The following is a 26,261-nucleotide window of genomic DNA, read 5'->3' as shown; positions in this document are numbered from 1 at the left end:
TTGAGTAAAATCTTTGGCGTTTACTGTCCGGGCCTTGTGTCTCTTGCAGTACATGGGTTCAAATACTACTCAAAACATGTTCATTAGTTGGACCCTTTGCTTCCAAATGGGCGGGGTTAGAACTTTGGGGAATAATCCATTGGTTCCATTGCGCCTGGCAAGCTCATTCAAGTCCAGCTAAAGTATTGAATTTATTACAAATAGTATTTTGAATCCCGGTCTGGGTCGGCTTGTATTCACAAAGAGTCTCAGAGTAGGAGTGATGATCATGGATTTTTAAATCATTTTTAAAGCATATTGAATAAGATAACATGAGCAGGACAGAGGGACCTGATCCTTGATCAGCACTTCTAGTCTGAGACACTTAGTTGGGGATATGAGCAAAATGGAGACACCAACATGACTCTGTCAGAGTAGGAGTGCTGATCATGGATCAGTTTAGCCATTTATACCCTAATGAATAAGATGATGTGGACAGGGAGGACCTGATCCTAGATCCTATGCTTTATGAACCAAGTCTGTCCTCCTGTCAGACTCCAAGCAGAACGGAGACGCCAACTTGACTCTGTCGTCGGATGAGGGGTGCAGCCTGACCCAGCCGCTGTCACCCAGCGAGAAGTGGAACCTACGGCACAGCCACGGCCGCAAACACGCCCGGTCGGTCAGGGGGAACAAGGCCACCAAGAAAGAGGCGACCTGCTTCCTGCTTACCTCTGGGGACTTCTCGTGCACTGGAGGAGAGCACACCATACGCACTGGTAGGTTGAGCCACAGACTGACTCTCTGACTCTCTCTCTCTCTCAGAAACACAGAGCCCACCGCAAGCATAGGTCCTACACACAACGACCACTCTGAATTAGAGGAACGGATGGGATTGGTAACTGTGAATACAATGACAAAGGAGGCTGCAGACTCGAGGTCAATAGGTCGAAACCTAGACAACCATACTACTCATTGTATCCATTATTCAGAACCCTCTTATCCTCACCATGACAACCCTGAGAACCATAACAACCCAGAGTAGAATAAGTCATGTTTCACCTGAAGCTTTACTGGAAAATCTATTGATCAGTTTTACATCAACTGTCTGGTTCAACAGTGAGGCACAATTTAACCTCTGTGGGAATAACCCTTAGATGAGTACAGTGAGGCAGTAGTCCCAGGTCTGGTAACAGCCAGCATCATTTACATTTTAGTAATTTAGCAGATGCTCTTATCAAGGGGGACTTACAGTAGTGTGTGCATACATTTTCATCCTGGTCCCGTGGGAATCGAACACACAACCCTGGCATTGCAAGTGCCATGATCTACCTACTGAGCTACATGTGTAGGTCCCTGTCCTTGTCCCCCGCTCCCCCTCTCTCTTGATTTGATAAATATGTTTGTGATGGCAGGCTATACATCCTCAGCCCTCAGGTAAATATGTTTGTGATGGCAGGCTATACATCCTCAGCCCTCAGGTCAAGATGTTTGTGATGGCAGGCTATACATCCTCAGCCCTCAGGTCAATATGTTTGTGATGGCAGGCTATACATCCTCAGCCCTCAGGTAAATATGTTTGTGATGGCAGGCTATACATCCTCAGCCCTCAGGTCAATATGTTTGTGATGGCAGGCTATACATCCTCAGCCCTCAGGTAAATATGTTTGTGATGGCAGGCTATACATCCTCAGCCCTCAGGTCAATATGTTTGTGATGGCAGGCTATACATCCTCAGCCCTCAGGTCAAGATGTTTGTGATGGCAGGCTATACATCCTCAGCCCTCAGGTCAATATCTACAACACCACCTCACCTTTTTTAGCAGCTTTTCATTGGTGGAAATGGTATGGCACAATGTGGTTTTATCATTCACATGGTATGACTAGCCTGCTTTGAAACAGGATGCTTGAAGGGATTGAATGAGACAGAAATGTTGTCGGAGTAGATTTTCTAGGGTTTGTATTGTGACGGTATACCTTCTCAGGAGAATACTAGCAACACAATACGATTTATTTTTGGTGGTGCATGATTCAGTGTTTTATCAGCTGAATGAAGAGTTTGATTTGAAACAGGAGGCTTGGAGGCATTGAACAAGACAAGAGAGATACAGAAAAGCCTCAACCTGTAATTCCCTTCATTACCATCTGGCTGTCAGACTGGCAGCAATTATTCTCTGCTTGAATAGGCCTGCTGCTGCCTGACACACACACACACACACACACACACTGTGTAAAGCATCTCATCACATCACAGCTCCCCAAAGTCCCCAGAGCCTGGAGTGACAACCAGACTCTATATTTGGACGTAATGGATTCATTTTTCACATCCTGAACAAACATTTACCACCCATTAGCATCCTGAATCTTATATACAGATGGTGTGTGTATGTGTGTGTGTGCGCGCGTGTGCATGTGCATGTGTGTGCGTGTGCGTGTGTGCGTACAGTGGTGCCTGGAGAAGTGGGTATACTCTAATTTTGCAAAAATATCCCAAACGGCCCGCCAGAGAAACAGAGGCATTACCTAAAATGACATTGTTCTTTCAGAGTCAGGCCAACCCACGCTGTTCAAGTAGGCTATTAGTAGGCCCTACTATTGAAATAGATAAATGAGGCTGTCAACTGAGTCAGAAATTCACAGGTTTCAAATGTGTTTCTTTTTTTCCCCTCTGCGTCAACTAAATTGGATGTTCTAAGTAAATCCATAACAATGTTGAAACCATGTCAGGAGACCACTTTGAGGTCTGGGGAAAAATCTAGGAAAATGTCATTTTTTTGTTGTTGTTGTAAAGTTACTAAAAGTGCACAGGCACCTAGCACTGTTGTTTGGTTAGCACATGAGATGGAGTGGAGATGAAGATAGCACAAAATTGATGTGGATTGATGCAAATTATCATGCTATCATTCTGCCAGGAAGGCCTAGTTAGTTAACATTTTATTGAGAAGGTTTTTGGGAAAGCCTTTCCATATACCAGAAGATGGTTCCCACTGGGAAAAAACTGATTGATCCAACATTGTTTCCACCTCATGTCAACCCAAACAAGGCAACGGTAAACATGTCTTCCCCCGTGAATGATGCAGCCCCCCCCCCCATGGGCCAATCAGTGTCATTTAGTAAATGTTGGATCTCTATGGCAAGACAAGTCATTCACCCAAGTTTAGTCAAAATAGGGCCAGTAGTGTCTGAGATATCACGTGGGTTAGCTGTTGGAGTGTATCTGGGTTAGCTAGACTCATATCCCTGAGCATGCGTGCCAAATTTCATCACACTGAGTCAAGCAGATCAAGAGATATAAACATTTGCCTGTTATAGCACCACTGTGTGGTCGATATGGATGTTATTTGATATGTTGAGTCTTGGCAGTGTTAGCAACATGTGCACCAAATGTTGTTACAATACGAATTTCCTTGACTGATTTATGTGCCAGACCACACCCACGTGCATGTTTATTTGGTCAGTGTTTTAGGTACTAGTCTGGAAAATATTGCGTTGAGAGATCTTTGTCCATAGATACCACATATTAGGTTTAGTGCAGATCGGTCCTTCGGTGCCAGAAGAGTAGCGTTTTAAGTGTTTTTCACAACATTCTAAATGGCGGAAAATCCATCATGGCAGATCTTAAACATTCACGTGGGAATCTGAGGCAAATTTGCTCCTTGTGAGGAGAGGGAACTATGTATCGAATTTCGTGACTTTAGTTAGCATTTTTTATATCTTGTTATAGCGCCACCATCTGGCCAATCAGTGTAATTTTGTTCATGCCAGATCTCTATTTCAAGATGCATGATTCACCCAAGTTTCGTAAAAATTGAGCCAGTGCTGTCTGAGATATTGTGTGTGACTAACGTACGAACGAACGTACTAACGGACGGACACAGATCAACAATCCCCTCACAGATTTTATCGGGGACAGCAACCTAGCAGCCAAAGGCATTATCGTAGTCATATTAGCGGCCTTTTGCTAGTTGTTGCATCTTTAGATCTCCCCTCTTTCTAAATTTCTAACAGATATTTCAATCTCTGTCTATGAAACCGCTTACATGAGAGGTACTCATTTTAGAACTCTTTCCTCCCCCCGCAAATGACCTTTTGGAACATTCACACGTAGGCCTACCTCCATGTGCACATTGCTGTGCCCTTAAAATGTGAAGAAATAATAGTCTCAACATTTTAAGCTAAACATTCTGATCTGTTCCATCAGCCTTAATAATTGATACGGTGTATACCTCCACTATACTACTTTGATACACATCATGGGTATTAACGAGTATATACGCAATATATAACAATATTACTAACTTCCCTCTCCTTGCCCCACCCTGGGCTCGAACCATGGACCCTCTAAACATATCGACCACAGTCACCCAAGAGGTATCGTTACCTATCGCACCGCAAAAGCTGTGGTCCTTGCAGAGCAAGAGAAACAACTGCTTCTATGTCTCAAAGGAAGTGATGTCATCAATGCTACTAGCGCGCACCGCTAACTAGCTAGCCATTTCAAACCAGCTACACTCCTCCTCCTTCAGAGCCCAACTGAGTGATCCGTGTCACGGCACCAATGTAACAGTATCGTTTCCGTCCTTTTCCTTGCCACAACCTGGGCTCGAACCAGAGACCCTCTGAACACATTGACAACAGTTACCTCAAAAGCAGCGTAACCTACCGTTCAAAAAAATAAACATAAAAGCCACGGCCCTTGCAGAGAAAGGGGAAACAACTACTTCAAGGTCTCCGAGCGAGTGACATTGCCGATTGAAACGCTACTTGCTTGCACCGCTAACTACCTAGCCATTTCAGACCGGTAACAAATGCCCATTGAAAAATAAATGGGTATAGGGCGTATACCTGCATATACCCTCCACTACTCCACTGTGTGTGTGAGTGTGTGTGTGAGTGTGTGTGAGTGAGTCTGTGTGATGTGTTCTGAGCTATGTACCCATAGTATTGTCGTGAGACAGACAAGACCTCAAAACTCATTAGAAAAGCCCACAGATGACTCACTTTTCTAAAGGTCTGATGTGAATGTCATCTTGGTTTTTCACCCTTTCTTTCTCACACACACTTATCAAAGGAAATTAGGGGAAAGGGGGATACCTAGTCAGTTGTACAACTGAATGCATTCAACTGAAATGTTTTTTAACTCAACCCCTCTGAATCAGATTTCAGTGTTTTGATTCAATCCTGGCCAAGCATGGAGGAACGTGTTGAGCGGTGGAGATGTGAGGAATTTGATTGTGTAGTGTTCCATTGCTATTGGCTGATATAATCCACAATTATTCCAGAACTTTAGTCAAGAGGATGAGAGGGGATGTGTTATTGATGTGTGTAAACCTGTTGTGACAACCAAATTAGACTTTCTTTATTCTATCTTGCTCTAAGGTCAACCCCGCCTCGAGGGCAAGAATTCTGTAGAGCTGCACTCAGAACAAGATTGAATAAGGATTTTGTTTTTTTAATAAGGAACTACACTGAGCCTTGTCCTCTGTGTGATACGCCTTGTGATTCTTCTCATCCCTCCCTGCCCCCCTGCCTCCGACTCTGCCCCCCGATGATCCTCTGCCTGCTTGTCTTTCCTCTGCTTGAGAAGCCTTGTGAATCTCCTTACCCCCTTCTGGCCCCTGCCTGTCTGCCAGCCCAGAGAGATAAAGAGAGAGTAGAGACAGAGAGAGCAGAGAGAGAGAGAGAGAGATAGAAAGAGAGACAGAGAGAACAAAGAGAGAGAGAGACCACAAATTCCAATTGGCTATACTTTAACTCTTTAACATCATCCTCAGCTCTGGCATTTTTCCCAATACGTGGAACCAATCCACAAAAGTGGAGACAAATTTGACCCCAATAACTACTGTGGGATATGCGTCAACAGCAACCTTGGGATAATCCTCTGCATTATCATTAACAGCAGACTCGTACATTTCCTCAGTGAAAACAATGTACTGAGCAAATGTCAAAATTGGCTGCTTACCAAATGACCATGTATTCAGCCTGCACACCCTAATTAACAAACAAAGATACCAAAACAAACACAAAGTCTTCTCATGCTTTGTTGATTTAAAATAATATTTTGACTCAATTTGGCATGAGGTTCTGCTTTGCAAATTGGTGAAAAGCGGTGTTGGAGGAAATACATACAACATTATAAAATGTACACACACAAAAAAAAAAATCGGCAAAAAAACACATTTCTTTCCTCAGGGCCGTGGGGAGAGACAGGGATGAAGCTTGAGCCCCACCCTCTTCAACATGTAAATTATATCAAGCAATTGGCGAGGGCACTAGAACAGTCTGCAGCACCCGGCCTCACCCTACTCAAATCTGAAGTCAAATGTCTACTGTTTGCTGATCATCTGGTGCTTCTGTCCCCAACCAAGGATGGCCTACAGCAGCACCTAGATCTTCTGCACAGATTCTGTCAGACCTGGGCCCTGACAGACCTGGGCCTTGACAGACCTGGGCCCTGACAGTAAATCTCAGTAAGACAATAATGATGGTGTTTCAAAAAAGGTCCTGTTGCCATGACCACGAATACAAATTCCATCTAGACACCGTTGCCCTAGGTCACACAAAAAAACTATACATACCTCGGGCTGAACATCAGCACCACAGGTAACTTCCACAAAGCAGTGAACGATCTGAGAGACAAGGCAAGAAGGGCCTTCTATGCCATCAAAAGGAACATCAAATTTGACATACAATTAGGATCTGGCTAAAAATACTTGAATCAGTTATAGAACCCATTGCCCTTTACGGTTGTGAGGTCTGGGATCCGCTCACAACCCAATAATTCACAAAATGTTCCAAACACCAAATTGCACGCAAAAATATCTTCCATTGTACAAAATAAAACACCAAATAATGCAGAGGGGAGTTAGGCCGATACCCGCTAACGACCAAAATCCAGAAAAGGGCCGTTAAATTCTACAACCACCTAAAAGGAAGCGATTCCTAAACCTTCCATAACAAAGCTATCACCTACAGAGAGATGAACCTGGAGAAGAAACCTACAGAGCCTCAGGACAGCAACACTATTAGACCCAACCACATCATGAGAAAACAAAAAGATAATTACTTGACACATTGGAAAGAATTAACCAAAAAAAACACAGCAAACTAAAATGATATTTGGTCCTAAACAGAGAGTACACAGCGGCAGAATACCTGACCACTGTGACTGACCTAAAATTAAGGAACGCTTTGACTATGTACAGACTCAGTGAGCATAGCTTTGCTATTGAAAGAGGCTGCCATAGGAAGACCTGGCTCTCAAAAGAAGACAGGCTATGTGCACACAGCAAATTCTATTTTGATAAACTCGCATATCTATTGGGTGAAATACCACAGTGTTCCACAGCAGCAATATTTGTGACCTGTTGCCACAAGAAAAGGACCACCAGTGAAGAACAACACCATTGTAAATACAATCCACATTTATGTTTATTTATTTTCCCTTTTGTACTTTAATTATTTACACCTCGTTACAATAGACATTTGAAATGTCTCTATTCCTTTGGAACTTTATTGTATTTTTTATTTCACTTTTGTTTATCTATTTCACTTGCTTTGGCAATGTAAACATATGTTTCCCAAAGCATGAATTAAATTGGATTGAGAGACAGAGAGAACAGAGACAGCGCGAGCAGAGAGAGAGAGAGTAGAGATGGAGAGAGTAGAGCCAGAGAGAGCAGAGACAGAGATGGGGAGAAGAGAGAGAGAGAGAGAGAGAGAGAGTAGAGATGGAGAGAGTAGAGACAGAGATAGCATAGAAAGAGAAAGATGGAGAGCCAGAGAGAGCAGAGACAGAGATGGGGAGAAGAGAGAGAGAGAGAGACTATGATAGAGAGAGAGAGACCACAGCATCACCAGCCACACCCCAACCAGCTAAGACCATTTCAAGCAAACCCTGGCAACACCCTATATAGCCCCCCCCCCCCATATCAGACCTATGCCCCTTCTTCCCACACCATGCCCCCGGCGGCAAGGACCTCAACATGACAGCAGGACATATGCCCAGGCCGTGAGCAGAGCAACAGGCCCAACCCCCACTATTACACCCGCCCAAGCCCCATCCTGCGACCTAAGAGGTATGTATCAGGTGCTCAACATGCTCTGTTCACACCTACTGTGATGGTCCGAGGCCTAAACCACAACAAAAACAACACTAACACCTGGAATATACAAGGTCTGAGGTCATCTGCATTTGGCCTAAAGAGCAGGAACCCAGACTTCATCAAAGAAATCAGAAATACAGACATTGTCATCCTACAAGAAGCATGGTATAGAGGAGACATGGTGTAGAGTCCCATCCACCAAACTACCAGGTGTGAAACAGGGAAGAGACTCAAGGGGTATGCTGATCTGGTAGACCTAAAAGACCTAACCCACTCTATTATATTAGTCAAAACAGGAACATTTTACATCTGTCTATAAATTAATAAGGAAATTATCTCAACAGAGAAAAATGTCCTCATGTGTGCTTCCTATATACCCCCAGTAGAATCCCCATACTTTAACGATGACAGCTTCTCTATCCAAGAGGTGGAGATGAACAATTTCCAGGCCCAGGGACATGTACTAGTCTGTGGCAACCTGACACCCTCAGCACACAGGGGGACAAACACCTACCTGGAGGTGACAGCATTCCCTCCCCCATATGCTTCCCCTAGACACAACTACGACAACATAACCAATAAAAACAGGTCACAACTCCTGCAGCTCTGTCGGACGCTGGGTATGTACTTAGTGTTAGGTTCTAATGCAGAGTAAAAAACTCAAAGGAAACCAAAGCTCAAACCAAGTTTATTCTTCCCAGAGGGTCAATACAGCTGCATTAGACAAAGACATGGTTCCATCCATGGTAGTATTCATACCCCACTTTGGGTGGAGTCTCCTCCTTATCGCCAAACATTGCATCATTATTGCCTGTCAGGAAGCTGAGTGATATGGGCCTTAAACGGTTCCTCCCCTTATCTGTACTGCCATGTGATCGTTTTCCCTGCCAAGCTTCATTATGGCACCCCTCATGTCTCTTTTATAACTAATGATTAATAATAGTTAAAGCTCATAAATCCTAACCTATCAGTAGTCAGTGGTAGGCTTTGAGGTGACTCCTATGGTAGGTACACCTAATGCTCATCTCTTGGCAGTAGTACTGTAGACTACTATCACTGACCTCAACCCAGTCTCTTAAAGCATTCAGTCAGTCCACTGACACCCCTATCAGACCACAGCAAAATCACACTCTACTTGAACAGAGCAATAGTCAATCATGAGGCATCAAAGCCAAAGGAACTGAATAATATTAAGAAATGCTATAAATGGAAGGTGAGTAGTGTGGAAATCTACCAAAAAACAATTGGGAAACAACAAATTCAATCCCTTCTAAACAACTTCCTGGACAAAATGTTTCACTGTAATAGTGAAAGTGTAAACTTGGCAGTAGAAAACCTAAACAGCATACTATTATGGGGATGTGTCTGTTATTTCATAGTTTTGATGTCGTCACTATTATTCTACAATGTAGAAAATAGTAAAAATAAAGAAAACCCTTGAATGAGTAGGTGTGTCCAAACTTTTGATTGGTACTGTATATCAACAAATTGGCGAGGGCACTAGAACAGTCTGCAGCACCCAGCTTCACCCTACTAGAATCTGAAGTCAAATGTCTACTGTTTGCTGATCATCTAGTGCTTCTGTCCCCAACCAAGGATGGCCTACAGCAGCTACTAGATCTTCTGCACAGATTCTGTCAGACCTAGGCTCTGACAGACCTGGGCCCTGACAGACCTGGGCCCTGACAGACCTGGGCCCTGACAGACCTGGGCCCTGAGAGACCTGGGCCCTGACAGTAAACCTCAGTAGGACAATAATGATGGTGTTCCAAATATACAAATTTCATCTAGACACCGTTGCCTTATAGCAAACAAAAAACTATACTTTGAGAGGCAAGGCAAGAAGGGCCTTCTATGCCATCAAAAATAACATAAAATTTGACATACTAATTAGGATCTGTCTAAAAGTGCTTTAATCAGTTATAGGACCCATTGCCCTTTCTGCCTGTGAGGTCTGGGGTTCGCTCACCAACTAAGAATTCACAAAATGTTCCAAACACCAAATTGAGACTCTGCATGCAGAATTCTGCAAAAATATCCGCTGTGTACACATGTTAAACACCAAATAATGCATGCAGACAGAATTAGGCCGATACCAGCTAATTATCCAAATCCAGAAAAGAGTCTTTAAATTCTACAACCACCTAAAAGGAAGCAATTCCCAAACCTTCCATAACAGAGAAATTAACCTGGAGAAGAGCCCCCTAAGCAAGCTGGTCCCCACAGAGCCCCAGGACAGCAACACAATTACTCCCAATCAAATCATGAGAAAACAAAAACAGAATTACTTGACACATTGGAAAGAATTAACAAAAGAACAGAGCAAACTAGAATGCTATTTGGCCCTAAACATAGAGTACACAGTGGCAGAATACCTGACCACTGTGACTGACCCAAACTTAAGGAAAGCTTTGACTATCTACAGACTCAGTGAGCATAGCCTTGCTATTGAGAAAGGCCGCCGAAGGCAGACCTGGCTCTCAAGAGAAGACAGGCTATGTGCACACTGCCCACAAAATGAGGTGGAAACTGAGCTGCACTTCCTAACCTCCTGCCCAATGTATGACCATATTAGAGAGACATATTCCCTCAGATTACACAGATCCACAAGGAATTTGAAAACAAATCCAATTTTGATAAACTCCCAAATCTTTTGAGTTAAATACCACAGTGTGCAATCACAGCATCAAGATTTGTGACCTGTTGCCACAAGAAAAGGGCAACCAGTGAAGAACAAACACCATTGTAAATACAACCTATATTTATGCTTATTTATTTACCCTTTTGTACTTTAACCATTTGCACATCATTACAACACTTTATATAGACACAATATGACATTTGAAATGTCCTTATTCTTTTGGAACTTTTGTGTAATGTTTACTGTGCATTTATTATTGTTAATTTCACTTTTGTTTATTATCTATTTCACTTGCTTTGGCAATGTAAACATATGTTTCCCATGCCAATAAAGCCCCTTAAATTAAAATTGAATTGAGAGAGAGAGTTACAGAGAGACAGACAGAGAGAGCAGAGACAGCGAGTGACAGAGAGAGCAGAGACAGCGAGTGACAGAGAGAGCAGAGACCGAGAGTGCAGAGAGAAAGAGAGAGCGAGAGAGAGAGTGAGAGAGAGAGAGAGAGAGAGAGAGAGCAGAGACAGCGAGTGACAGAGAGAGCAGAGACCGAGAGTGCAGAGAGAAAGAGAGAGCGCAAGAGAGTGAGAGAGAGAGAGAGAAAGAAAGAGAGAGAGAGAGTGAGAAAGAGAGGGAGAGAGAGAGTGGGAGAGATCCATCGAGGGGAATGAGGAGATCAATAAAAGGGTGGGCAACTAATCCTGACAGACCTACTGGGGAAATGAACTGTGGTTACAGGGAGGAAAGCCTTAACTGGGATCTGTCCTGTCCTGCTGGGGAAATGAACTGTGGTTACAGGGAGGAAAGCCTTGACTGGGATCTGTCCTGACCTACTGGGTAAATGAACTGTGGTTACAGGGAGGAAAGCCTTGACTAGGATCTGTCCTGACCTACTGGGTAAATGAACTGTGGTTACAGGGAGGAAAGCCTTGACTGGGATCTGTCCTGACCTACTGGGTAAATGAACTGTGGTTACAGGGAGGAAAGCCTTGACTGGGATCTGTCCTGACCTACTGGGTAAATGAACTGTGGTTACAGGGAGGAAAGCCTTGACTGGGATCTGTCCTGACCTACTGGGTAAATGAACTGTGGTTACAGGGAGGAAAGCCTTGACTGGGATCTGGACGCCTCTCCGTCATCATAACACTACAGAGGCTTCTCATTGCAACGCCCCAAGCATTAATGGGTCATGCTCACTAGATCATCAAACAACGTGAATATTCTAGAGCCTAATGGAATATTCTAGAGCCTAATGGAATATTCTAGAGCCTAATGGAATATTCTAGAGCCTAATGGACACATCCCCATGCTCTGGCTTGCATTATTCAGCTGGCTAGAGGTCATTTGGTCATTATAGGAATAGAGAGTGTGTTCTCCAGAACTTACGTTAAATAAAAGGCAATAAGATGGCTGATCAAAGTGTTCAGTTAAAAACCCGCAGCCACACTAGCAAGTGATAAATGTTCCACGGGTAATTGTGGCTAGTTTGTGTTGTCAACTACATAGAGATGACATGAGAGATAGGAGAGAGAGAGCGATAGAGAGAGGGGAGATAGATAGGAGAGAGAGGGAGAAATAGAGAGAGAGAGGGAGAAATAAAGAGAGAGAGAGAGACGGAGAAGGGGAGAGAAAGAGAGAAGGCTACGTAATTCAATAGCATGGGCTCTGTATCTGGTGAGTATGTGGGTAATGACATCCCGGCCTGTGAAAGGGGAACATCACACATACACTCTCACATTTTAGTGCACATTATAGCATATGCTGCAGGGAGACAGGGTCTGCATCCCAAATGGCGTCTTATTCCCTACATAGTGCCCTACTTTTGATCAGAGCCCCGGTCTAAAGTAGTGCACTATATAGGGAATAGGGTGCCAGAGTCCTACTGACCCTGGTCAAAAGTAGTGCACTATATAGGGAATAGGGTGCCAGAGTCCTACTGACCCTGGTTGTTTACAGAGTCTGGGTGGGTTCTGGCTCAGCATTCAAATCGATAGCCGCTAGAAACATAGAAACAAGGATGTAGAAGCATCCTTGACATGTTTCAACAACTTGATTGGAGTCCACCTGTGGTAAATTCAACTTGATAGCCACTAATAGGTTTCCAATTAGGAATAGTGGTCATGACCATCATAGCCTGAGGCTTCCGGTTCCGCCGGTCTCTCTCTCAGTGGTCCAGGTTATGATCAGCAGACAGTAAAGCTTTTAATTTGCCTGAGGGCTTCCTTTCAACATATTGCTGAATTACAGTCAGCGTGTAGTCTAAAAAAAGATGCAGTGAAATGTGTTGTTTTACAAGGTCAGCCATAATAGTACAGCTGTCACGGTCGTTATAAGGAGTGGACCAAGATGCAGCATGTTTCCATCCTTTTATTATGGAAGAGAAACTCAAAAAGAAAAAAAACAATAAAGCGAAAAAACGAAACGTGAAGCTCAAGGTAGTGCTCGCAGGCAACTAAACCTAGACAAAATCCCACAAAGCACAAAGGGGAAATGGCTACCTAAATATGATCCCCAATCAGAGACAACTATAAACAGCTGCCTCTGATTGGTAACCATACCAGGCCAACATAGAAATATAAATCACCTAGATGACCCACCCTAGTCACACCCGACCTAACCAACATAGAGAATAAAAATCTCTCTATGGTCAGGGCGTGACAGGACCCCCCCCCCCCCAAAGGTGCGGACTCCGACCGCAAAACTTGACTCAATAGGGGAGTGTCCGGGTGGGCATCTACCGTCGGGGTCGGGCTCCGGTGCGGGGCGAAGTACCCACTCCGCTCGTGGATACGTCCTCTTCAATGGCGATCGTCGCCGGGGACTCCGGACCGTAGATCGTTGCCGGGGACTCCGGACCGTGGATCGTCGCTTAAGGCGACGGACTGGGAACCCTCGCAGGAGGCTCTGGACTGCATACCGTCGCTGGAGGCTCTGGACTGCCGACCGTCGCTGGAGGCTCTGGACTGCCGACCGTTGCTGGAGGCTCTGGACTGCTGACCGTCGCTGGTGGTTCCGGACCGTTGACCGTCGCTGGAGGCTCTGGACTGCAGACCATCGCAGGAAGCTCTGGACTGCCGACCATCGCAGGAAGCTCTGGACTGCAGACCGTCGCTGGAGACTCTGGACTGCAGACCATCGCTGGAGACTCTGGACTGCAGACCATCGCTGGAGACTCTTGACCGTAGACTGTCGTTAGAGGCTTTGGACTGCTGACCGTTGCTGGTGGTTCCCTGACCGTTGACCCTCTCAGGAGGTTCCAGACCATGGACCGTCTCAGGAGGTTCCGGACCGCGGATCGTCTCAGGAGGTTCCAGACTGTGGACCGTCATTGGAGGTTCCGGACTGTGGACCATCATTGGAGGTTCCGGACTGTGAAACGTCGCCGGAAGCTCTGGACTGGGGTTCCTCGCCGGAAGCCTGGTATGTGGGGCCGGCACTAGTGGTACCGGGCTGGTGACACGCACCTCAGGGCGAGCGCGAGGAGCAGGCACAGGATGTACTGGACTGGGGAGGCGCACTGGAGACCTGATGCGTGGGGCCGTTACAGGTGGCACCAGGTTGGTGACACGCACCTCAGGGCGAGTGCGGAGAGGAGGCACAGGACGTATTGGACTGTGGAGGCGCACTGGAGGCCTGATTCCGTGGGACCAGTACAGGTGGCACCGGGCTGGTGACACGCACCTCAGGGCGAGTGCGGAGAGGAGGCACAGGACGTATTGGACTGTGGAGGATCACTGGAGGCCTGATGCGTGGGACCGGTACAGGTGGCACCGGGCTGGTGACACGCACCTCAGGACGAGTGCGAGGAGCAGGTACAGGACGTACTGGACTGGGAAGGCACACTTGAGGGAGAGTGTGAGGCGCACTGGAAACACGGTGCGTAGAACCGGCACACATTGTACCGGAACGATAACACTCTTCACACGGTGAGTACGAGGAGTTGGCACAGGACGTACTGGGCTGTGAAGGCGCACTGGAGACCTGGTGCGTATAGCCGGCATCAATTGTACCGTAACTTTAACACACTTCTAAGGATGAGTACGGAGAGCTGACTCAGGTGGCTTTAAATCGATAACACGCTCCTTATGGGCAAATGTTGTGCATCCTTCACCAATTCAATAACTCTCTCATTTCTCTCTCCTCCACATTCTCCCTCAACTCACTGACAGTCTCTGGTTCCCTCCCCTCAACTTTCACCGCCCACTCCTCGCTCAATCTGTCCCAATATTCCTCCTCGGTCTCTGTCTCACCCCTCAGCGTCACGGACCACTCCGTGTGAACCCCCCCCCCCCCACATTTGTCACATACACGTATTTAGTAGATGTTATTGCAGGTGTAGCGAAATGCTTGTGTTTCTAGCTCCAACAGTGCAGTAATATCTAACAAGTAATATCTAAGAATTTCACAACAATACACACTCATCTAAGGTAAAGGAATGGAATTAAGAATTAATAAATATTTGGGCGAGCAATGTCAGAGCAGCATAGACTAAGATACAGTAGAATAGGATCGAGTACAGTATATTACTAACATCAAGGCGGTGACCCGTTCCTGTAGGTTCATGCTCTACAACATTCGCAGAGTACGACCCTGCCTCACACAGGAAGCGGCGCAGGTCCTAATCCAGGCACTTGTCATCTCCCGTCTGGATTACTGCAACTCGCTGTTGGCTGGGCTCCCAGTCTGTGCCATTAAACCCCTACAACTCACCCAGAACGCCGCAGCCCGTCTGGTGTTCAACCTTCCCAAGTTCTCTCACGTCACCCCGCTCCTCCGCTCTCTCCACTGGCTTCCAGTTGAAGCTCGCATCCGCTACAAGACCATGGTGCTTGCCTACGGAGCTGTGAGGGGAACGGCACCTCCGTACCTTCAGGCTCTGATCAGGCCCTACACCCAAACAAGGGCACTGCGTTCATCCACCTCTGGCATGCTCGCCTCCCTACCTCTGAGGAAGTACAGTTCCCGCTCAGCCCAGTCAAACTGTTCGCTGCTCTGGCACCCCAATGGTGGAACAAACTCCCTCACGACGCCAGGTCAGCGGAGTCAATCACCACCTTCCGGAGACACCTGAAACCCCACCTCTTTGAGGAATACCTAGGATAGGATAAAGTAATCCTTCTAACCCCCCCTTAAAAGATTTAGATGCACTATTGTAAAGTGGTTGTTCCACTGGATATCATAAGGTGAATGCACCAATTTGTAAGTCGCTCTGGATAAGAGCGTCTGCTAAATGACTTAAATGTAAATGTATATACATATGAGATGTGTAGTGCAAAATATGTAAACATTAATAAAGTGACCAGTGTTCCATTATTAAAGTGGCCAGTGATAGAGGTTTCCTTGTTTCTAGGAAACTGTACACAAAATTAATATTTTGACCAAATATTTAGGAAGAAGTCATAATTGTATGGAGTTTGTGAAGTTAGAAACCACATGGAAAAGGTGAGAAGATTTTAGATTAAAAAAGAAGAAGATTTTCATCAGTCAAATTAATTGATTGTGATAGAGATTTCATAATGCTTGTATCGAAACCAAAGTAGATACTTTTAAGATTGTTCTATACATCAGTTGGGTTCTCTATAAGCTTCATTATGAGGTCATAAACCTAGCATGAATGTGCATAATTATAGCTGTGTATCCTAATACAGCCAATATGTTTGCTATGGAGTAAGCTGAGCCAGTGGTTGAGCCAATGGCCATGGGGTAAATTGAGCCAGTGGTTGAGCCAATGGCAAGTTGAGCAAATTTAAGCAAATTTTCTTGCTAGGCGTAATGCAAGTCATTATCGCTGGGATATGAGTTAACAACAGGGCCTGGCCTATGTTAAAAGTGTTTAAAAAAGTGTTTGTTAGGTGTAAGGCCTCTGTTAATAAAATATGCTTAAAATTATAATTGTTTTAAACTGAAAAAGCGATTGCGATTGTGTTGAATTGTGTCTGGGAAATAAAGACAGTCATGGTTTTAAAAACAAAGTAGTAATATTTAATTAACTTCAGAAATTTGTAAGCAGCTTAACTTACCCTTTCCCACGACTCCACTTACCCCATACCGGGATATACATACAGGGTAAGTTGTGTCAGGAGACTCCTTTTTTTTTGTTGGACAAGCTATGTTTTCATGAATGTTTACATGAATTCTGATTTTTTTCCAGGGATACACAACATCCTGAAATATACGTAGATATCTTTGTTAGAAAGAATACTAATGTTTCCCTTGACAGAGTGATGCTGAATGTAAAACATGGCTGAACTTCCCCCACTCTCCCCCCAGTATCTATTCATGCCTTTACCACTATGGTTGGCAATGGATTTCTGATCCCATAATGTTGAGGATATTTGGCTCAAAGTCCCAACTGTACACAAAATTAATATTTTGACCAAATATTTAGGAAGAAGTCATAATTGTATGGAGTTTGTGAAGTTAGAAACCACATGGAAAAGGTGAGAAGATAGTGGTTAGCCTAGTGGTTAGAGCGTTGGGCAGGTAGCCTAGTGGTTAGAGCGTTGGGCAGGTAGCCTAGTGGTTAGAGCGTTGGGCAGGTAGCCTAGTGGTTAGAGTGTTGGGCAGGTAGCCTAGTGGTTAGAGCGTTGGGCAGGTAGCCTAGTGGTTAGAGTGTTGGGTCAGTAACCAAAAAGTTGCTAGAGCGAATCCCCGAGCTGTCAAGGCAAAAATCTGTCATTCTGCCCCTGAACAAGGCAGTTAACCCACTGTTCCTAGGCTATCATTGTAAATAAGTATTTGTTCTTAACTGATTTGCCTAGTTAAATAAAGGTAAAATAAAATAAATAAATAAAAGTGACTGTTAACAGTCTACAGTGGGATTGGAACTAGGAGTCGTTGTTCCCAGCAAGTCTTTTTTCCTTTCACAAACAAAGTATCTCGCAAATCCTTATAGAAAGAATTAAAATAAAGTATGAAAGAAAATTTTAAAATCATGTTTTTCTATTACAGTACAGTACGTAAACAGTTCTGGTTGAGGAAGAGGAGAGTCAACATGCAGACAGTAGTAGCATGTGACTATTAAAGCTATATTTATATAGTAGTAGCATGTGACTATTAAAGCTATATTTATATTATATTATCCTTCATCCAGTGGTGTTGCCAACTCTTCCATCATTGTCACGCCATACATACACAGAACATTGTTTTGACTTTCCTGTCTCTAATTTCCACCCCTTAATGTTTCTCTGTTACAGAGAGCTGTAAAGACATCCTGGCAGCTACTGGGAACTATGCCCAACCAGAAATGACCACTCTGACCTGAAGAAGTTGATTGGTCGATACTGGGAACTATGCCCAACCAGAAATGACCACTCTGACCTGAAGAAGTTGATTGGTCGATGAAGGAGAATTGCACGTGAACAGGGATGCAGCGCTGAAGAACATGGGGGCGGAGCTTCAGGTCTAGGTCCCTCCTTCCTCTAACTGAGATGAAGGTCCGGCTCCTTCCGGAAGGTTCCGGAAGAAGAACTCTTGTCTTTCTGTCAAGTACACAGTACCCAAACTCTGTTGTAGAATACGTCTATCTGATGCTTTAGGAGGTATAGTTATGTATGTACACACATCTGTCTGTTTCCAAGCATTTAGCATGTATCGTATTGCATGATCTAGCTCTATATAATGTACCATGAAGGAAAATAGCATCAGTGAAATTAATGTTAAGGGACACATCTAAAGTTGAGGAGGGTTTTGAATATCTTCTGGAAATACTTTGAGTTTCAATCAAGCAGCAATATTTCCAAATGGTATTTTCAAGAAATTGCTACTATTTGTGAAGGATTCGAGTCCTGAGACCAGAAACAATATTTGACGTGTCTGTAAAAAATGCTGCAGTCTTTCATCAATGAAGCGTAATTGGTAAATATTGACTAACTAAAATACAACAGAAATGTGGAGTTGCACTGTTGCATGGGGGCGGCAGGTAGCCTAGTGGTTAGAGCGTTGGGCAGGTCGCCTAGTGGTTAGAGCGTTGGGCAGGTAGCCTAGTGGTTAGAGCGTTGGGCAGGTAGCCTAGTGGTTAGAGCGTTGGGCAGGTAGCCTAGTGGTTAGAGCGTTGGGCAGGTAGCCTAGTGGTTAGAGCGTTGGGCAGGTAGCCTAGTGGTTAGAGCGTTGGGCAGGTAGCCTAGTGGTTAGAGCGTTGGGCAGGTAGCCTAGTGGTTAGAGCGTTGGGCAGGTAGCCTAGTGGTTAGAGCGTTGGGCAGGTAGCCTAGTGGTTAGAGTGTTGGGTCAGTAACCAAAAAGTTGCTAGAGCGAATCCCCGAGCTGTCAAGGCAAAAATCTGTCATTCTGCCCCTGAACAAGGCAGTTAACCCACTGTTCCTAGGCTATCATTGTAAATAAGTATTTGTTCTTAACTGATTTGCCTAGTTAAATAAAGGTAAAATAAAATAAATAAATAAAAGTGACTGTTAACAGTCTACAGTGGGATTGGAACTAGGAGTCGTTGTTCCCAGCAAGTCTTTTTTCCTTTCACAAACAAAGTATCTCGCAAATCCTTATAGAAAGAATTAAAATAAAGTATGAAAGAAAATTTTAAAATCATGTTTTTCTATTACAGTACAGTACGTAAACAGTTCTGGTTGAGGAAGAGGAGAGTCAACATGCAGACAGTAGTAGCATGTGACTATTAAAGCTATCACACTACTGTTCACAAACACAGTGTCTTTAAGTCGTTGTACACAAAAATAAAGAGAAATACGAAAGTACAAAAATGCCTTGAGATGCAGTCAGACACTAGCCAAGATTTAGCATGTGACTGAAGAAGCTCACACTACATGTCTTTTCACAAACAAAAGTCTCTTGCAAATAATATATAAATGCTATTGTATTTCTTTGACAATACATTTGCTGGTTGAAAAAGGGGACCAAAAATGTGTGCGGCCATAACAGATTAAAAGAGATTTTATCAACATCAACATTGCTAAATGCATCATCAACATTGTTAGTAAATGCATTGTTAAGATCCATATCTGCACACGCTCTGACATCATCTGCCCGTTCCAGTTGTACTTAATGTCAAAGTGATGGAGTAATGTGATGAGACTTAGATTTTGTTCCTAAAACGCCAATCTTGGTTCTTTAAGATCTTGGTTATTTTTAAGATCTTGGTTGTTTGATAGTCATTGTACATTTATCTAACATGCTGACCACATAACGTGCGCGAACGTTGCAAAAATAAATGTACACATACATGTTGTTCAGTCATTTCGTCCAAACTGCTCGCGCGCACAACGAGCGTCTGCTAGCCAGGCGCTAAAATAAAACTTTGGTTCTTTTTTAGACGCTTGACACGCTGCAAGTCCCGCCTCTTCCATCTCCTCATTGGTTTTTAGGAGCATATTGGGTGAACTGAGGTCCACACTCCAGTCCAGATGGTTGTAGTAATGCACCTTAAAGTTGGTAGCCAACCACCATATAAAATCCACAGAAGAAGAGAACTGAACTAGGAGAGATTACTAGACACTAACTAGGTTTCCTCTTTTATCTGTGGATTTATTGTCAGAGTAGAGAACACACTATTTTGTTTGACTCAAAATGGGCCGATATTCTACAAAGATCCAGCAACAAAAAAAAGGACCTTGTGCATTTCAAGTAAAACAACAACCCAATGTTTATATCCCAGCACAAAATGAGCTAGCAACAGCAAGCTAGCTAGCTAAATGTCCATGAATGTTTCGTATGTGTTTTGACCTGTTCTCCAAATGAATATATTTGGTTCAGGAGTTCTTTCTGATATTTCAACCTGTGTGTCCTGATCGTGTGTGGTGTGGATAGACAAAATCAACCTGTGTGTCCTGATCGTGTGTGGTGTGGATAGACAAAATCAACCTGTGTGTCCTGATCGTGTGTGGTGTGGATAGACAAAATCAACCTGTGTGTCCTGATCGTGTGTGGTGTGGATAGACAAAATCAACCTGTGTGTCCTGATCGTGTGTGGTGTGGATAGACAAAATCAACCTGTGTGTCCTGATCGTGTGTGGTGTGGATAGACAAAATCAACCTGTGTGTCCTGATCGTGTGTGGTGTGGATAGACAAAATCAACCTGTGTGTCCTGATCGTGTGTGGTGTGGATAGACAAAATCAACCTGTGTGTCCTGATCGTGTGTGGTGTGGATAGACAAAATCAACCTGTGTGTCCTGATCGTGTGTGGTGTGGATAGACAAAATCAACCTGTGTGTCCTGATCGTGTGTGGTGTGGATAGACAAAATCAACCTGTGTGTCCTGATCGTGTGTGGTGTGGATAGACAAAATCAACCTGTGTGTCCTGATCGTGTGTGGTGTGGATAGACAAAATCAACCTGTGTGTCCTGATCGTGTGTGGTGTGGATAGACAAAATCAACCTGTGTGTCCTGATCGTGTGTGGTGTGGATAGACAAAATCGAAGGCACGCGCGTGCCCAGTTTAGTCAGCGTGCCCAGTTTAGTCAGCGTACCACGTTTTAGTCAGCGTGCTCGGTTTAGTCAGCGTGCCCAGTTTAGTCAGCGTGCTCGGTTTAGTCAGCGTGCCCAGTTTAGTCAGCGTACCACGTTTTAGTCAGCGTGCTCGGTTTAGTCAGCGTGCCCAGTTTAGTCAGCGTGCTCGGTTTAGTCAGCGTGCTCGGTTTAGTCAGCGTGCTCGGTTTAGTCAGCGTGCTCGGTTTAGTCAGCGTGCTCGGTTTAGTCAGCGTGCTCGGTTTAGTCAGCGTGCTCGGTTTAGTCAGCGTGCCACGTTTTAGTCAGCGTGCTCGGTTTAGTCAGCGTACCACGTTTTAGTCAGCGTACCACGTTTTAGTCAGCGTGCCACGTTTTAGTCAGCGTACCACGTTTTAGTCAGCGTACCACGTTTTAGTCAGCGTGCCCAGTTTATAGTCAGCGTGCCCAGTTTAGTCAGCGTGCCCAGTTTAGTCAGCGTGCCCAGTTTAGTCAGCGTACCACGTTTTAGTCAGCGTGCCCAGTTTATAGCCAGCGTGCCCAGTTTAGTCAGCGTGCTCGGTTTATAGCCAGCGTGCCCAGTTTATAGCCAGCGTGCCCAGTTTAGTCAGCGTGCTCGGTTTAGTCAGCGTGCCCAGTTTATAGCCAGCGTGCCCAGTTTAGTCAGCGTGCCCAGTTTATAGCCAGCGTGCCCAGTTTAGTCAGCGTGCCACGTTTTAGTCAGCGTGCCCAGTTTAGTCAGCGTGCCCAGTTTAGTCAGCGTGCCCAGTTTAGTCAGCGTGCCCAGTTTAGTCAGCGTGCCCAGTTTAGTCAGCGTACCACGTTTTAGTCAGCGTGCCCAGTTTAGTCAGCGTGCCCAGTTTAGTCAGCGTGCCCAGTTTAGTCAGCGTGCCCAGTTTAGTCAGCGTGCCCAGTTTAGTCAGCGTACCACGTTTTAGTCAGCGTGCTCGGTTTAGTCAGCGTGCCCAGTTTATAGCCAGCGTGTCCGGTTTATAGCCAGCGTGCCCGGTTTAGTCGGCGTGCCCTGTTCAGTCAGCGTGCCCGGTTTAGTCGGCGTGCCCTGTTCAGTCAGCGTGCCCTGTTCAGTCAGCGTGTCCGGTTTAGTCAAGATGCCCTGTTTAGTCAGCGTGCCCGGTTTATAGCCAGCGTGCCCTGTTCAGTCAGCGTGTCCGGTTTAGTCAAGATGCCCTGTTTAGTCAGCGTGCCCAGTTTATAGCCAGCGTGCCCAGTTTATAGCCAGCGTGCCCAGTTTATAGCCAGCGTGCCCGGTTTAGTCGGCGTGCCCGGTTTATAGCCAGCGTGCCCGGTTTATAGCCAGCGTGCCCGGTTTATAGCCAGCGTGCCCGGTTTATAGTCAGCGTGCCCAGTTTATAGCCAGCGTGTCCGGTTTATAGTCAGCGTGCCCAGTTTATAGCCAGCGTGTCCGGTTTATAGCCAGCGTGCCCGGTTTAGTCGGCGTGCCCTGTTCAGTCAGCGTGCCCGGTTTAGTCGGCGTGCCCTGTTCAGTCAGCGTGCCCTGTTCAGTCAGCGTGTCCGGTTTAGTCAAGATGCCCTGTTTAGTCAGCGTGCCCGGTTTATAGCCAGCGTGCCCTGTTCAGTCAGCGTGTCCGGTTTAGTCAAGATGCCCTGTTTAGTCAGCGTGCCCAGTTTATAGCCAGCGTGCCCAGTTTATAGCCAGCGTGCCCAGTTTATAGCCAGCGTGCCCGGTTTAGTCGGCGTGCCCGGTTTATAGCCAGCGTGCCCGGTTTATAGCCAGCGTGCCCGGTTTATAGCCAGCGTGCCCGGTTTATAGCCAGCGTGCCCGGTTTATAGCCAGCGTGCCCGGTTTAGTCGGCGTGCCCGGTTTATAGCCAGCGTGCCCTGTTCAGTCAGCGTGTCCGGTTTAGTCAAGGTGCCCTGTTTAGTCAGCGTGCCCGGTTTATAGCCAGCGTGCCCTGTTTAGTCGGCGTGCCCGGTTTATAGCCAGCGTGCCCGGTTTAGTCGGCGTGCCCGGTTTATAGCCAGCGTGCCCTGTTCAGTCAGCGTGTCCGGTTTAGTCAAGGTGCCCTGTTTAGTCAGCGTGCCCGGTTTATAGCCAGCGTGCCCTGTTTAGTCAGCGTGCCCTGTTTATAGCCAGCGTGCCCTGTTTAGTCGGCATGTAAGGTGGAAAAAGGTTGCTTCTCAAATGGCACCCTGTTGTGTTTTGAGAGTGGGATTTGGGACGCGAGCCAAGGAGAGTGTGTTTTGAGAGTGGGATTTGGGACGCTAGCCAAGGAGAGTGTGTTTTGAGAGTGGGATTTGGGACGCTAGCCAAAGAGAGTGTGTTTTGAGAGTGGGATTTGGGACGCGAGCCAAGGAGAGTGTGTTTTGAGAGTGGGATTTGGGACGCGAGCCAAGGAGAGTGTGTTTTGAGAGTGGGATTTGGGACGCGAGCCAAGGAGAGTGTGTTTTGAGAGTGTGAATTGCGACGCAAGCCAAAGAGAGTGTGTTTTGAGAGTGGGATTTGGGACGCGAGCCAAGGAGAGTGTGTTTTGAGAGTGGGATTTGGGACGCAAGCCAAGGAGAGTGTGTTTTTGAGAGTGGGATTTGGGACGCGAGCCAAGGAGAGTGTGTTTTGAGAGTGGGATTTGGGACGCAAGCCAAGGAGAGTGTGTTTTGAGAGTGGGATTTTGGACGCAAGCCAAGGAGAGTGTGTTTTGAGAGTGGGATTTGGGATGCAGCCAAAGAGAGTGTGTTTTGAGAGTGGGATTTGGAACGCTAGCCAAGGAGAGTGTGTTTTGAGAGTGGGATTTGGGACGCAAGCCAAGGAGAGTGTGTTTTGAGAGTGGGATTTGGGACGCTAGCCAAGGAGAGTGTGTTTTGAGAGTGGGATTTGGGACGCAAGCCAAAGAGAGTGTGTTTTGAGAGTGGGATTTGGGACATAAGCCAAGGAGAGTGTGTTTTGAGAGTGGGATTTGGGACGCTAGCCAAGGAGAGTGTGTTTTGAGAGTGGGATTTGGGACGCGAGCCAAGGAGAGTGTGTTTTGAGAGTGGGATTTGGGACGCAAACCAAGGAGAGTGTGTTTTGAGAGTGGGATTTGGGACGCAAGCCAAGGAGAGTGTGTTTTGAGAGTGGGATTTGGGACGCAAGCCAAGGAGAGTGTGTTTTGAGAGTGGGATTTGGGACGCGAGCCAAGGAGAGTGTGTTTTGAGAGTGGGATTTGGGACGCAAGCCAAGGAGAGTGTGTTTTGAGAGTGGGATTTGCGACGCGAGCCAAAGAGTGTGTGTTTTGAGAGTGTGATTTGCGACGCGAGCCAAGGAGAGTGTGTTTTGAGAGTGGGATTTGGGACGCAAGCCAAGGAGAGTGTGTTTTGAGAGTGGGATTTGGGACGCAAGCCAAGGAGAGTGTGTTTTTGAGAGTGGGATTTGGGACGCGAGCCAAGGAGAGTGTGTTTTGAGAGTGGGATTTGGGACGCAAGCCAAGGAGAGTGTGTTTTGAGAGTGGGATTTTGGACGCAAGCCAAGGAGAGTGTGTTTTGAGAGTGGGATTTGGGATGCAGCCAAAGAGAGTGTGTTTTGAGAGTGGGATTTGGAACGCTAGCCAAGGAGAGTGTGTTTTGAGAGTGGGATTTGGGACGCAAGCCAAGGAGAGTGTGTTTTGAGAGTGGGATTTTGGACGCAAGCCAAGGAGAGTGTGTTTTGAGAGTGGGATTTGGGATGCAGCCAAAGAGAGTGTGTTTTGAGAGTGGGATTTGGGACGCTAGCCAAAGAGAGTGTGTTTTGAGAGTGGGATTTGGGACGCGAGCCAAAGAGAGTGTGTTTTGAGAGTGGGATTTGGGACGCGAGCCAAGGAGAGTGTGTTTTGAGAGTGGGATTTGGGACGCGAGCCAAGGAGAGTGTGTTTTGAGAGTGTGATTTGCGACGCAAGCCAAAGAGAGTGTGTTTTGAGAGTGGGATTTGGGACGCGAGCCAAGGAGAGTGTGTTTTGAGAGTGGGATTTGGGACGCAAGCCAAGGAGAGTGTGTTTTTGAGAGTGGGATTTGGGACGCGAGCCAAGGAGAGTGTGTTTTGAGAGTGGGATTTGGGACGCAAGCCAAGGAGAGTGTGTTTTGAGAGTGGGATTTTGGACGCAAGCCAAGGAGAGTGTGTTTTGAGAGTGGGATTTGGGATGCAGCCAAAGAGAGTGTGTTTTGAGAGTGGGATTTGGAACGCTAGCCAAGGAGAGTGTGTTTTGAGAGTGGGATTTGGGACGCAAGCCAAGGAGAGTGTGTTTTGAGAGTGGGATTTGGGACGCTAGCCAAGGAGAGTGTGTTTTGAGAGTGGGATTTGGGACGCGAGCCAAGGAGAGTGTGTTTTGAGAGTGGGATTTGGGGCGCTAGCCAAGGAGAGTGTGTTTTGAGAGTGGGATTTGGGACGCGAGCCAAGGAGAGTGTGTTTTGAGAGTGGGATTTGGGACGCAAACCAAGGAGAGTGTGTTTTGAGAGTGGGATTTGGGACGCGAGCCAAGGAGAGTGTGTTTTGAGAGTGGGATTTGGGACGCAAGCCAAGGAGAGTGTGTTTTGAGAGTGGGATTTGCGACGCAAGCCAAAGAGAGTGTGTTTTCTTTCACGTGGTGTCTTAATATATTTCTCTTGGTCTACCATAGTTGCCTTGTGTTTACTATTTTAAAAAGTAACGTTTTATTGAAATGTATTTTAATTTAATTTATATCCCTATTTTGACTCCTCTGACACAAAAGTCTCTATATAGAAGCACAGTTGTATGTAGCACAGTATAGGCCTAGTGACTTAATCCTGTAGAAAACCCCTCTAGAAAATGGATTATCTGCACATTTAGTAACAATATATTACATTATATGAAGATAATTTTATTTTGATAATTTAAATCTAGAATCCTTAGTTGCTACATCCATTTTTGGACTTACAAATGAATGATTCTTGAAGAATATAACTTGTAAAGGCCTCGTGAGCTTAGTTCAACTCTCGTACCCCATCAGAACACAATATATAAAGTTGTTATACTCCAATGTTTGTAAAACAAAGTCAATGTAAACAAACACTATATAGTCTCAAAACATGGTTCAAACTATAATGTTGATATCATGGATGGTCAGTCCTTGTGTCCATACCGTAGCTCTGTCTATGAGTTTGAGAGTGGTTACATTTCTCCA

The 26,261-nt window shown here is 45.6% G+C and overlaps 1 protein-coding gene across 2 annotated transcripts in view; it reads left to right on the top strand.

Moving 5' to 3' along the window:
- LOC129861313 (potassium voltage-gated channel subfamily C member 1-like) overlaps positions 1-20,348 on the top strand; it is an 88,872-nt gene extending 68,524 nt beyond the window's left edge. The window contains exons 4-6 of one of the 2 annotated variants that reach the window (XR_008760553.1): positions 534-758; positions 5,567-8,057; positions 17,916-18,002. Coding sequence is in view for 1 of the 2 variants with exons in the window: in XM_055932624.1 (XP_055788599.1) it covers positions 534-758; positions 17,916-17,983 (293 nt within the window). In the remaining variant the exon portion in view is untranslated. Of the gene's footprint in view, positions 1-533; positions 759-5,566; positions 8,058-17,915 lie in introns of both variants that reach the window. The other variant, XM_055932624.1, reaches the window with a different exon arrangement.
- Positions 20,349-26,261: the final 5,913 nt, after the last annotated feature.

The sequence above is a fragment of the Salvelinus fontinalis genome, chromosome 8, assembly GCF_029448725.1.
Source record: "Salvelinus fontinalis isolate EN_2023a chromosome 8, ASM2944872v1, whole genome shotgun sequence".
Classification (NCBI taxonomy): Eukaryota; Metazoa; Chordata; class Actinopteri; order Salmoniformes; family Salmonidae; genus Salvelinus; species Salvelinus fontinalis.
The sequence above is the reverse complement of the archived record's forward strand: the minus strand, read 5'-3'. Positions and strand labels throughout refer to the sequence as shown.